This window comes from Falco punctatus, assembly GCF_963210335.1.
Source record: "Falco punctatus genome assembly, chromosome: 4".
NCBI classification, from domain to species: Eukaryota; Metazoa; Chordata; class Aves; order Falconiformes; family Falconidae; genus Falco; species Falco punctatus.
The window spans coordinates 102,372,577-102,386,255 of record NC_137583.1 but is presented as its reverse complement, the minus strand read 5'-3'; the positions used below and the strand labels follow the sequence as shown (position 1 = coordinate 102,386,255).

At 39.9% G+C, this 13,679-nt stretch overlaps 1 protein-coding gene and 1 long non-coding RNA gene across 7 annotated transcripts in view; one reads left to right on the top strand and one right to left on the bottom strand.

The window, feature by feature from the left end:
- The window catches only part of RBMS3 (RNA binding motif single stranded interacting protein 3), a gene marked incomplete at its 3' end in the record, with an annotated part of 449,340 nt that overhangs the window by 371,992 nt on the left and 63,669 nt on the right, over positions 1–13,679 (top strand). For all 6 annotated transcript variants that reach the window (XM_080385818.1, XM_080385817.1, XM_080385821.1 and 3 more), the window contains 2 exons: positions 6,526–6,622; positions 9,247–9,297. In XM_080385818.1, the coding sequence (XP_080241944.1) occupies positions 6,526–6,622; positions 9,247–9,297 (148 nt within the window). The remainder of the gene's footprint in view (positions 1–6,525; positions 6,623–9,246; positions 9,298–13,679) is intronic.
- LOC308063198 overlaps positions 10,390–13,679 on the bottom strand; it is a 30,471-nt gene continuing 27,181 nt past the window's right edge. The window contains exon 3 of the long non-coding RNA XR_013927876.1: positions 10,390–10,477. This is a non-coding gene — a long non-coding RNA (uncharacterized lncRNA). The remainder of the gene's footprint in view (positions 10,478–13,679) is intronic.

Sequence of the window (13,679 nt, the reverse complement as noted above, 5' to 3'; positions counted from 1 at the left end):
CAGACAAGAATGGGTTTATTTGTTAAGTATTTGTTCAGGCACTGCTAGTTGAAACGTTTAGGAAAAAACTAACATTCCCAGTACTTTAAAAAACAAAAAACAATGATTATAGTATATTTTGCTTAATTGCCTTTTACAAGCAGTAGCTTTGCAGGACTCGTGATATTCCCATGTTGTGAAGGAAACAGCCAAACCAGAGCAACTCAGGAAAAAGAGGGTTTTCACACTGTGGCTGTGATTTCAGAATCCTCTGGCTCTGTTTCCCTGTTATGACCTCCCAAACAAGTCTTTCTTCTCTATCATCATACTTTTCAGCTGGTTACATGCTATAGGCTGTATATAAAGCCACCACTAGTTCATAGTCCACCAGCGTTTCGTCTGGACAACTGGCTTTTATTTATTTCAGTAGAATTCCTGCATGTCAGTTGCATGAATGTCTGGAAACTGTAATTTGAATGATCCTTTGAGATTAATATAATTTTACCTTAAGAATATATTTTTTTAAATTATGCAAGTCATCTCAGAGTCAGACATCACTTGTATCAAAGAGTACCAGTACTGCTCAGGTGTTCAGGCTGCTCAGGTGGTTTGGTCATTCAGTTGTTTGAACTTACTGTCACTGATCATTGGGAAAAGAAATAGTACACAATGTAGAATTTCAGCTCTCCGTTTTTTAAAATGTTCTTTTATTTGTAGAGCATGAAATAAACTACAGCCCTGGATATCTCTCTACGAGTGACAATTAATTACCGCTTTGACATATCTCTTCTTTCTGGAGTGTCAAAATATTTTCAATTCCATCAAAACAAAATCATCTCATTCAAAATGTTCTTATGGTGAGATCTTGATTGTATGCAGTATTATAAGGAGAAGCTGTTATTATGCGGGAAAATCAATTTGTCCACCAAAAGTTACACAACTGTTGTTCCTTCCTTTGGTTGCATCTTACCTGGGGATCATCAGGACCCTTTGGTTACACAGTTTCTTTTTAGCTCCCCAGACATTCACATCATAGTCTCTACATATCCTGTAGTTCTACATTTTTACTGTTTTTCAGAAGCCTCTTTGCTTGCAAGTGCAACAGAAGTCTATCTCATGGGTTTTGTTTTAGCTAAGTCTGGGAGCACCTCAGTGCTTTGCTCGTAAAATGGGCAAATACGATTTGTTCTTCACTGACACCAGACACTGGTATCATGGCAGGCGTGTGGCCGTGGTGAAAGAGTTAAATGCTCTTAAGCATGATGAAGTTCACCTAGTTGTCAATGAAGGGGAGTTAAGCAAACACGTTGCTCTTCCTCACAGTAAGGACAGTCTGGAAGCGAGCACAGAGCTGCAGCTTGCAGCCTGGTTGTGTCGATGGTGTGCCTGTACCTGCCCTGTGGGTGAAATCCTCCATAATACTTTGGCAGTGAGGTGGACCAAGCCATTAGCGTTTGCACGGAACAGTATCACCCAGAGGTCTGTAAAACAAAGACTGCTTCCTTGCAGCAGGCCTGTTTGGTGCAGCAGTCAGGTTAAGCAACTGTTGACCCTGCACACAGCTCAGGACTTGTTGATGTGCTGTGATAAGCATGAGTCACTCAGGCTTTTGGGTGCCCACCAGTGTGGAGCTTAGTGAACTGAGGCTGGAGACGGGAACTGTAAAGGTACCCAAGCCAAGGTGAAGATTCAGGTGAGGTATGAATGACCAATAAAACTTAAAAAAAGAGAGACTGACTGCACATGCTGACATCTGTAGAGTCCTTTATAGGGTTGATGCATTTTGATGCATGCAAGTTGCTAAGTCTGCACAGGATTATATGGAGGGTGGAAGCCTACCAGAGAGACATGTCTCTTCAGGTGTCACAGGGTGGTATTTAAAATTCACAATTCCTTAAGAGGTGTGGGTTATATTAGGTTTTGGGTCAAGGCATAACCACACCCACACCTCAGAGAAGAATCTGGACTCTTGCATGTTGTCCAGATGAAACGGTGGGTTCTCATTGCTCATGGTGCAGTATTATCACTTTTATTACCGTGTAACTGCATATTTGCCTTGAAAATCTATAGCAGGAATAAAACAAAAGAGAGTGAGAGAGAGGCTTTCACTAGAAATAGCTAAGATTTTTTCCCCACAAAGGAATAGATAATTTTCTTCTGAGTCTATTACATTGTAAAGCTTGATTCTCCATTTCATTATATTGTTTTTATGCCCATGTAACTCTATTTGAGCATCCAGTGATTTTACACCAGTGTAAAAATGGTATAATGAAGTGGAGAATCCAGCCTGTAGTGCACCTTAGCATTGCAGTATGAGTTACTGAAGACGTGGTAACCACACACTTCAGTAGGTAAGCTCTTTTCCCCCGCCAATCTCTCGGCATCTTTTTTGTTTTATAATCAGCCTTTTCTGAATTGCATTTACAAAGGTACTCAGGTTTTATTTTGGGGAGTAGTGTGCCTGTTGTAATATGCTATTGATTTTTCAATTTGTGGTATTAATATTTTTTTTAGTGGTTTAATGCACTCATACAAAGAACAGAAAAGAGCTCTTGTACTTGCACTGTAAGGATGCTCATTTAAAATCGTCCTAAGGCTTGAGTCCTCCTGGCCATTTGACTAAGATTGCGATGTACTGTATCAGTTTAATATCTGATATCTGGGGGACTATACTGTGCATTTGCTGGCCAGTGGGCTCAATATTCAGATAGGTCTTTTTCATCTCAAACATCTGACTGTGTGGCTTATTGCAACAGAAAATTGCTGCCTTGATAACGCTTGGTAATACTCTTACATTATGTGAGCCCCAGGATACTATTTATGAATCTAACTCTTTCAGTACTGCCCGCAGGCATGAGGCATGAGCAAATGGTGTTTATTGCAGTGCAAATAGGATCTTGCTCTTGTGCAGATTCTGTGAGGAAGCTTGCACATTCCCCCATAGGATGGGAACCATATGGATTTTTTTTCCTACTTCTTGGCAGGGAAATAGCGACCAGACGCTACAGATAGTGCAGTCCCCAAATGCAGAGGGAAGGTTGATGTAGGAGTATGTGCTTTGTCTGTTAAGCAACAGAAACTGTTCTTAAAGCCTTGCCTGTGCGTGCCTGATGATGATGTACTGGGAATGTGGTTCTTTTAACATCTCTTAAAAACATTTTCTTCTGACCCCTTTCTAAACCCTTCTTCATGAGCATCCAGGAACATCTTTTTGCCTCCCAGTGATGGGTTTTCCCTGTGCTTACGGAATCTGGGAATGCTGAAAAACTATTTTTAATACAAGGGTAATGTCCATTTTGCCTCACCCCTGCCACCTGCCTTTCTGTACTTTTGCTTCTAGCATTGCAGTTGCAGCCGAGGAGCAGGGACACTGGCTCATGCCTGCAAAAAACTGCACAGACCAATATAAGGATGCAAAGTCCATTTGCAGAAGATGCAACTGAGCCTTTTGGAGAGCTCTCCTTAGAGCCCACAGGTCAACTAGCACAAAGCCTACAGCTCTCAAAGTACCATACCAGAGAATGTACGTTATAATGCCACGAACCTTGGGGAAATAATTGAATATATCTAAAATGAGTCAAAGCTGTATCATTCATCTCTCTTTCCACTCCTCTTTGTGATGTACCCATTCTGATGACTGAGAATCCTGTATTCCCTTGGACAGGCTTACAACATGCATCTTCCATCTCATTTCACTTCCCACTGAGCCTAAAGAAAAACAAAAAAAAGGGAGAAAGCCTAAGATCAAATATGGTAAGGTCAGCAGTTGTAGATCTTGTTGGGATGCTGTAGGGTTTACACCAGAACAGGCCACTCTTGCATTTTTGCTCCTCCTGTCTTTTATTAGGTCCCCAGCATGTCACTTATGCCAATTACATGTTAGGATATTGGCCTATTTATATTTAAGGGAATTTGGAGAGATGTCTGCCTGTCCCGTGGGTGAGAGCACGTTGAGCCCTCTGTGAGCGGGCGCTGCTGGGGCAGTGCATAGCTCCAGCACTGTGGTAGGTTGAGCATCCCACACCTTGGGGAGGCTCCGCTTGAGTCTGTCCTCGGCAAGAACACCGCATCTTCACCATACCACTGTACTTCACGCATGGCAGAGATATCCACGTACTTTTTTTTAGGTCCCTTTTGGCACAAGTGACACTGTGGCAGGAAGATAAGCCTTCGTGTCTGGGTGTGAGGGATTCCTAATTGCAAAATGTTTGACCTACAGCCTTTCATGGTGACTCAGATTGCTGAATTTGTTTTATTATTGTTAAAATTGAAATATATGAACTGGATTTTCTCACGTTGTTGTTTGCTACACCAGATTTCCTTCCTTTCTCTTCTATGACGCTCTGATGAGTGAATTTTGACAACATAGCTGAGTGTCCGGATAGCATGTTTTATTTGATGCTTATTTGAGAGCATTCCAAACTGCGGCAGATAAATGGTATTGGCAGGGGTGTTGGAAGGGTTGTATTTTTCACATTACCAGAGTGTATATTCTACAAGCTTATGTTCTATTCAGATAACTGCATCTCTAAGCTGAAACTGAAATGGTTAGCTGTCTGTCAAGTTCTGGGCTTAGCACACGTTTTCTGTAAATTTGGTAGTATTTGCTGGGATTTATTGGAGAGTTTATTCCAAAGAGTCAGCACTACTTCCAAATGGAAAGTTGTTTCTCCCCTGCACTTGTCTTTGTGCAGGCAGTTTTTACGCGATATGGGTATGAGCGCAGCACCAGTGCCAGGCTGATGGATTGAATGAGAACAAAATGGGGGGAAGAAAAGTGTTGTTTTCTCAAAAGAGTTTTGGTTTTATACGGCTCTTCAGTTTAAGAGGTTTATATGTATTTCTATGCATTATAGTTTTTACCCATAGAGTACATTCTGTTAGTCTGCCATTGACTGTTTTCATTTGCCACACAGAGCATTTCTTAGTGCATCCACTTACCAACAGCACAGCCAAAATGATGTCTGTTAACCTTGATCAGGGAGAAGGCCCCTGGGACAGGACTTTAGACAGCATATGCATCATGTTAATGCCATAGATGAACCTGGCTAGTGCTATAAAAATTCTTCTCCCCCCACCCCCCCCCAAGGTTGTATGAACGTAACATTTGATACAAGCAGTGGGACAGAAATGCCTCTAAGTTCTCATAATAGGATATATATAAAATTGGGCAAAGGCACAGTTTTAAAATAGTCTCTGTGTGAGCATTGTAAGGGCAGATAAATGTTCCTAAAATAGCAATATATTTCTATTAAAACAAAAAATCACTCAGACGCCACCTGCTGTTTTTGGCATTTTAAAATCTTATTTGGAATAGAGAGAACAAATGATTGCTTCTCTGCCTCCCTTTTCCCTCCTAACTTCAAATGTTTCCACCCAACCTTCAAAGACGGCAGCCTGTTTTTCCAGTGCTATTGGTTGGATGAAGTTGGTGGTTATTTGAGCTTGCATCCAGAATGACTGCATCCAGTCTGAACTAGACTGATTAGTAGTAAATCCAGGATGCCAGGGCGATCAGGAAACAGAGCACTTGTTTAAACATCAGTAATGATTTTTTTGTTGCATGGCTCTCATGGAAAGCTACTGTTGATTGCCTCAGCGTGGGGAGAAAAACAGCATAAAAAGACAAGGTGTGTAATCCACTTCACCGTTACAGAGAGAGCACATGTGCAAAATTTTCTGTTACTCCTCTAAGATTGGTGCATGCTGTATGAGGACTATCTGCATGGGGTTTAAATTGGACAAGAGAACACTACACAGGATTGTTTCGTTCTCCTGGAGTCCAAAATATCAGCATTTTGACAGCTGTAAGACCACAAACATTCTTTTTTAAGCAATTTTTTTTTTCTAACTTAGAGTTAAAACTGGAAAAAGGGCAAATGCAAAAATCTTTACAAGCACATTCATATTAAGTACTTACACAATCCACCAGTAGCAGTATTTCCCAAGTGATAATTTTATCAATAATCATTAACCCACAGGGAAGAAGCAATACAACATTTATTACCATCAAGCAAGAGATAGTGCAACTTTTCTTCGTAGCATGCGACAGTGGAAATAAAAACAACTAAATCTGAGATTTTCAGTGCTGCCTGGGGCATTTAGACTCATAATTCCTGATGTATATGGAATGTGTTATTCTCAGCATTGAAGCATTAAGATCTGAAAAGAAAACAGCACTGCATGTAAAAACGAAATCAGTAATATTGTCTTCGATATCGCATAAGAAGTTTCCTTTCACTAGCTAGCACTCTGGAAAATCAGCTGCCTTTGCATTTCAGATAATTACTTCTTGTATCGTGAAGTTCTATATTTGTGCTAGTTGAAGTGAAAAAAATATGCTTTGTGTAAATATTCCTCCTCCTTTCCATTTTCAAGATCTGTTCAGTGGAGCCATCACATCTTCTTTATTGTGGTTTTGGAAATAGATGGACATAATTACCTGTGTAGACTCTTCTTGGTTTTGCCTGGGAGGCAGTGAATTAGTTAGTCAGAGCCGAGCAGTTGAAAAGTTCAAAATATCTTGCTTTTGTTCTTTATTTGCAGATTTTATTCCTCACCGTACAGTATTCCAACAAACCGCATGATTCCACAGACATCAATCACGCCATTCATTGCTGCTTCCCCTGTCTCTACATATCAGGTACGTCAGATTTGCGCTTGTCTACTGTGTTTCCCAGTTAATTACGTTTTGGATGTGGATGAAGGCAGAGTGTATACCACAGAAAAATGTGAGTGCTTGCGCTCTTGAGTCACACTTTTAAAAAAAGGCTTTCTAGTAGTATTCAGGTATCATTTGATGTAGGGTTTTAACCATTTCCTTCATTCTTTACATTAGCAGTGAAAACCACCAGAATTTTTGTTTCAGTCAGCTTCTCTAGTAAACAGCATGTGCTTCATTTCCAGTTGACAACAGCAGAAGCTTATCATTCTTACTGAAATGTTTTGTCATTTTGGCTTCCCTTCATTAGCCAACTGTTTTTTTAAATGTGTTTTTTTATAATGTATGTTGACTGCATCATATTTTGTCCTTTTGACCTCAGCTGTATTTGTTTGAGTAACAGCAACCTTTAAAAGCACTGATTTTTATCCAATAATCCCTGACAAAGCAAGTTACAAGAAGATAACTGTCCTCACATCCTTCTTTAGTCTCCCACACACTTTGTCGTTCAGAATTTCTCTTTTCAGCATATCCCTCACAGATCTCCACTGGGAAATTATTGCCGTGCTCTGGCTTTCTGAGATGGAAGTCAAAACCAGATTGTATAGTTTTATTATTAGCCATTCGCTGGGAAATATCACTTCACTCTGAAGCTGGTCATTGGTTATATATTTTCCCATTTCAGTTATTTCTGTCCTATAGCCTCAGTGTTCTTCCAGTCCTGAGTCCTAGCTGAGACAAGCTACCCAAAACTTGCAAAGCTGCACGGTGGTTCCCATTGCTCTTACACGTTGTTCTTAATGTTAGGGTTGGTTTGTTGGGGTTTTTGGGGTTTTTTTTGGGTGGGGAGACGGGAAGTGAGATGGTATGCTACTGCTTACAGGTAATTCTAGGAAGTTATGATTACACTTAACTGTGTTTTAAAATTGATATTCAAAGATAAATGATCCTTGTAATTTTCTTGGAATTTTTTGTTATTTAATTGTAGATGGCTAGGTAACACTTGCCAAACAAAAGATTTTTTGGTGATAGAAATTCAGTAAATTGCAGTAAATGGCAACACCAAGAAAAGGTCAGTGCCAGAGACATACAAGTGCAGCTCACATGCACTTTTCTCAGCAGCAAAGCTGGTTTAAGAGTCATGTCTCCTCCCTCTTATTTTTCAGGCCACCCAGCCACTTACTGCCATCACTGCTCCACGGTTCACAGTTGCTCCCTTTTCCCATCCTGACTTGAACCATTGCATCAGTTCATGGTTTGCATTTGACACGTTTGCACCAAAAGCATTGATTTTTATTTTTCTGCCCCATATCATTCCCCATAGATAGCTTGCAGTGTAAGCCCAAAGGCATTTGCCCTGGCACAGAGGAAGAACTGCAAGGGTGCAAGAATGGGAGTAATGAACAGCAGCAAGCTGTGACAGCTCAAATATATTTTAACTAGTGGGTATTCACAACAGCAATTTTTGTAGTAGAGGTGTGTTTACATGTGTGTGCACTGTTTGTTGTTCTAAATATGTCACTGAACCTGCTTTTCAACAAAAACTACTTTGATAGACTTAAAGAAGTGTTGAAGCACACAATTATGCAATTAATTCTCACCACCTGTTTCAAGAATGAAATCACAGGGCATGTGGAGAATCGGGACCTTGTAGCTTTCTCCTGATCATTCCTGTTCATGTTCATTTTGAGATGCCACATGCCCATCTCTGGGAGCTTGGGGGTAGCCAGTGAGGTGCCCATCGATGGCTGTAGCACAGCTATATTTGTGGTGTACGTCCTGTGTGTTGTGGTGCCCAGGCTGATGCAAAAGGGAAGTGGGATACACGATCCTGGAGACTGAGGCTGAGCTATGGTAGCATGTGGGCTGTTCACGCTCAGCACAAGAAGGAGCTATGATATCAGAGATGCCACTACAAATGTGCAAGCACTCTGTAATGCATTTAATTGTTAGTAAAACTGGAATATGTTACTTGTCAGTTAAGGCAGAACAACAAAGACAGACTTTGGTGAGGTATAGAGAGTTCTGGTGAGAACGGACCCCACGATGCCCATGGTAAGAGCTGATCCTGAAGGACAGAGACTTCTTAAGCCAGCTTTGCCATGGAAGCTTTCAATTAGAATAAGCTTCAAAGACTCTGAATTAGATCAGCAGTTCTTACTGAAAATTGAATAAATCATTCTGGAATCTCTGAAAATGTTATATCATCAAAAGTTCATACTGAAATTTTTGAAAATAAACTTTGAACACTTTTTGTCTCCTGCACTGTCGGTTGGATGACATGTTCATGACTGTATTGATGGCTGAAAGCAAATAATACATATGTTAAAATAGGACAACATGGAAAATTGAAGATTGCTTTATGAGATAAAATGGTGTGGATCACAGAAGTGATGCAATCCCACTTTGGTAGAAAAAAATATCAAATGAAATTTGAAACCTTTTCATTTTGTCAGTAGCTCCATGAAGCATAAATGAATTTTGTGTTCAGTTACATAAGTCTTTTGCCAAAATTAGCGCCATATTTGTAATAGAAATATTATCAAGTAAGTCTTTGGTTTCTGTTTTAAACTTTTCTGTGCTAATTGAAAATATTTGATACACAGGTCCAGAGTACTTCATGGATGCCTCATCCACCATATGTTATGCAACCAACAGTAAGTGGATACCTGCTTCTATCCAGCTAAAAGTGCTTACACTGTAACCTCACTCTGCTTGTCAGCCGATTTAAAGTCCTAGGTCATGTAAGAGCAGCCAGCTGCTCCTTTTGACAAGAGCCCTCGGCTGTAAAGACTCTGCTTCTTTTATGAGCACCATTTGATTTAGTGAAAAGGGGAGGATGGGTGATGTGTTAGCTAATTGTATTGATTATTGGAGAATAACAATATCTAAAGTGTTGCTTCTGAAGCTTTGCTTCAGGGACTGCAAGATAACTGCATTCCTGTATACTCTGAATTGCCAGGATCAGCATATTACCCCTCCCTTATATGCTTATCCATCAGAAAGGTCCTTTGTAGTTGTATCCTCAGTGCTTCAGTAATGCATTTCAAATACTGGAAAAAGGTAAAGCACAGCTGTCTTACAGAGTCTCTGCCAAATCTGAATCTGCTTTATGATTTGACCAGTCAAGTGTCTTTTTTTTTTTTTCCCCCTAAGTAAAATGTCATCTTTTATCAATTTATAACTGCTACTTAAAGCTGCATTACACTTCTACTGACATTCATTAGAAGCAGTGCAGGTGATTTTTTGTTTACCTCACAGGAGAGGTTGGATATATTTTGCCTAAATATTAGCAGTATACTAGAAGGAAGCAACAAACAGAATCCCACTGTGTACAGATTACTTTAGTTTTGTTTCCTGCCTTTGATCAGTTTCTCAGGTATGGTTCCACTTCACAGTGTCAATTAATCAAAATTCAAACGTGTACTTCACATAAGCATCGGTACATTGATTTATATGAGGAGGGTAAAATTAAAATGAAGGTATATAATTTAGGATTGTTCATTATCCACTTTTGTGTTCAAATATTTTGACTTCATAATAGCATAACCTCTGGTGGGACTTAGCTATACAACAACATGGATAGAATTACACTACGTACCCATTCAGCAGCACAGGACTCTCATCCCAGTTTGAAGCCCACTTCCACACACTTCAACTCTTTGGAGACAAGTTCTTCAGTTTTCTCTCACCACACAGTGACCGTAGCAGGGGAATGACTGTCTCCTGGGAGCCCAATTCCAACCACTGTGGTGCTGCGCCTCTTTCCAGACCCTGGTGGAAGTTTCCATCTCAATGGAGTAAAGCTGCTGGCTGTGGTCTTTGTAGGGAGACAAGCTGTATCAAACAAACGCAGTTAAAATCACTCCTGTGTTCTAATATTTGTATTTAATTGCAGCCCACAGGTAATCTTAGGGGTGTGTATATGATGAGTTATCAGACTTGTGGAAGCCAAAGGATCTCTGGTCCTTGCAGAAGGACCTCTTTTCTAAAAGGAAAACCTAAGCACTTTACCAGTCCCAGTTTTTGTATATGTGTGTGTTTGAGTTTAATTTGACAGTGTTCGGCAAAGCATTTTTTTGCAGTATTAGAAGAGGTATTTTGCTGTGGTAATTAGATTTATTTACCCCTTAGTAAAGTGCTGTGAAGAGAAAAGTAACTTTTATAGTGAGTGGCACCTTCAGTATGGCAAGTTAAATTTATGTTCATTGCCAGCCAGAGAGTTGTATCAATGAAGGGATGTGTGCTTGTAGATGGAAGAGCAGAGGGGCGGTGGGTCAGTGGTGTAACGTTTCAGTTCTAGTGCCATGGCAGGTTACCTCCATGTGTCCATGTGTTGTCTGTAGCAAACCCAATCTCTTCACAGAAAGATTTTTCCCTTATGTTTCCCAAGATTATTCTCTTAAAGGACATGAGGCATTTAGTACTGAAGAAGTATAAAAGCAAAAACGCAGAACTGTCATTCCCCAGGTTTCATTCAGAGAGGAATTCTTTATTAGAAATGTCTGAAAATTTGTCAGAGAATTACTGCACAGAGGACTCAAGAGGCATCAGAATTAATGGCCTGTTTTGAAAGGAAATAAAGAATCTGTGTCCATTGTAAGTTGCTGTAGTTTCATGCCCGACTATAGAATCTATTCTAGGCACATCCGTAGTTTAAAAAAAATGAAGAAAAGATTATGATAAAGTTGGCAGAATTTAAGACATGGGTATTGGTAACCCTGTAAGCTTGAAGTCCTGTGAACGGGGAACTTTCAAAATTGGTTAGCTTTTTGTTTCTTCTTGTAACTTAGTTTGCCATGTTATTATCTAAATTGCCACCACTTTGTAATACTTTATGAAATGATTTATTTTGACACGTGATGTCCCACTGGAAACCAGTGCAGATAAATACTACATTCCCCTTGCCCCAGGAAGAAGAACATCTTGTTAAGCCTCTATTATTCTGTGTGAGTAGAGATGAACTCATACAGAAAGCACAGTTTGAATTGCTCAGATGCTGGCGGTTAATTCTTTATTTTGATTATAAGTATCCACTAAATCATGTTACTGGATGATTAGCTTTTCACTTCCAACAGAAAGTCCTACTTGATATTTATGTATAATCTAACACCGCGTAGTGTCCCTCATGACAGAAAAATAGGCAGGACTGCTGTGTAGGAGACAAAGGAGGTTTTTCATTCAGCATGCTGCGCACAGACAGGACAGTTTTCTCCCAGGCTGGCGAGCTTGCTGACAGGAGGGAAGAGCTGTGCCACAGGGCGCTACCACCCTGCGCCTGCCTGCCTCTTCTCTGCCTGCCCGTCTCACCTGCCTTGCCACCTGCCTGCCCACTCATTTATACTGCGCTCTTTTGTCAGTGATAGCCCCTGCGGTAGGTTGGTCTGCCTGACACACTGCTCATTCGTTTCCCTTTGTATATTGACTTCAGCCACATTTTTCTGATGTGTGCGTTCCGCATCCATTTACTTGGTGGATTAAAAAAACCCCGCTATAGCAAAAGATTGTATCTCTGGTTCCTTCTGTAGCTTTTTAACTACAACCAGATAAACATCTGATCCCAACAAAAAACAGTAACATAAATATTAACTGGAAAATACTTGCTTATACTGCTTTCCATTCCCCAACCTTGTTTGTTGTCTTACTTTTGTGATCTCCTTAAAAGCAGATGACAACCAAAATGCAAATCTATGAGAAAAAAAAAAAAAGTCTTTTTTTTTTTTTTTTTTTTCCTATTGGGAGAAAATCAGAGAGGCAGTCAAGGACTCTGCAGGTATATCATAACTTACTTGTGATTTTCCATGTAACTTTTAACATTGATATCATAGGTTGATGCCAATGAGCACCTGCAAATACAGTTTTAAAAGGGTTTTTATTTTTTGTCATCGGTGATTTTTGCTAGCTTTATACAGAGAGCCATGGAAAATTAATATCAGATAGGTTTAGTTAACATTGCTATTTCAGAATAAGTATGATTTAAAGATATTCTTCTGCTGGCAATAGTAGGGTTACATGTGAAAACCTCTCACATCTTTGTGCTTGCACAACCTTGGGGGTTTTGGAAAACAGGATTCCTGAATCACATGAACCTGATGAAAAGTTTGCCTTGAGGCTCATGTGTGACTTAGACACTTTTGAAAAATGTACCCTTTGTAAATGTAACCTTCACCACTTTTTGACCGTATTGACTGCCCTGTGCCTGATTAAGAATACCTCAGATTTGCCAGTTTTGTTGCTTTGCCACGTGCACTGTCCCTCTCAGTAGCTGTAATGGAAGACAAGCTCCAGAGGAGTTATGGCAGTATGGGTTTGGATTTATATTGGCATAACATTTAATGCACTGATGGCAGTCTGAGCTCCGTTCAGTTAACTATAGCTTTCAAAGTACAGTGCTCACTCATCCCTACTTGAAACAAGTCTTGTATTTCATTACAGCCTCAGGATAAGGATAGATGGATAGCGATGACAGAATAAAAACATAAATGGGATAAGAGTTATTCTGGGGATTTATAACATTAGCCATATTAGTGTGTTTTTCCTGTAGTCCCTGAAGGCTGTCTGGTGGTTCAGGGGAAACTTTGAAAAACATGTTGTTTAAAGTCAATTCACATATAGATAATCTTCACTTTTATTAACGATGACATTTGTATAAAACTTGTTTGATTTGAATCTTTATTACAAATAATATGTGTAGTCCTCCTCTCTAAAGGCAATTTTTTTTAGTGAACCAACAGAAATGCTCTGCCCTAATACTGTATGTGGGTTTATGCTTACCCTCTTTTATTTACAAGTAAACCGGTGTGACCATAAGTAATCACTGGGTACGCACAGATAGATGTTCTTGTCAGTCTGTGTGGAACAGTTTCTGCATAATAGCTGGAGAATGAATATGCCAGTGGCAGCATGAAGTGTGCAAGCAGAGCAGCATATGGAAAAACCTACTATTGATAATGATAAAGTGTGTTGGGGAGAACTTCTCTTCTGGACATTTCTCAAGCCCTTACAGCCCTCTTAGAAAGGTCATCGTCTTAACAAATGC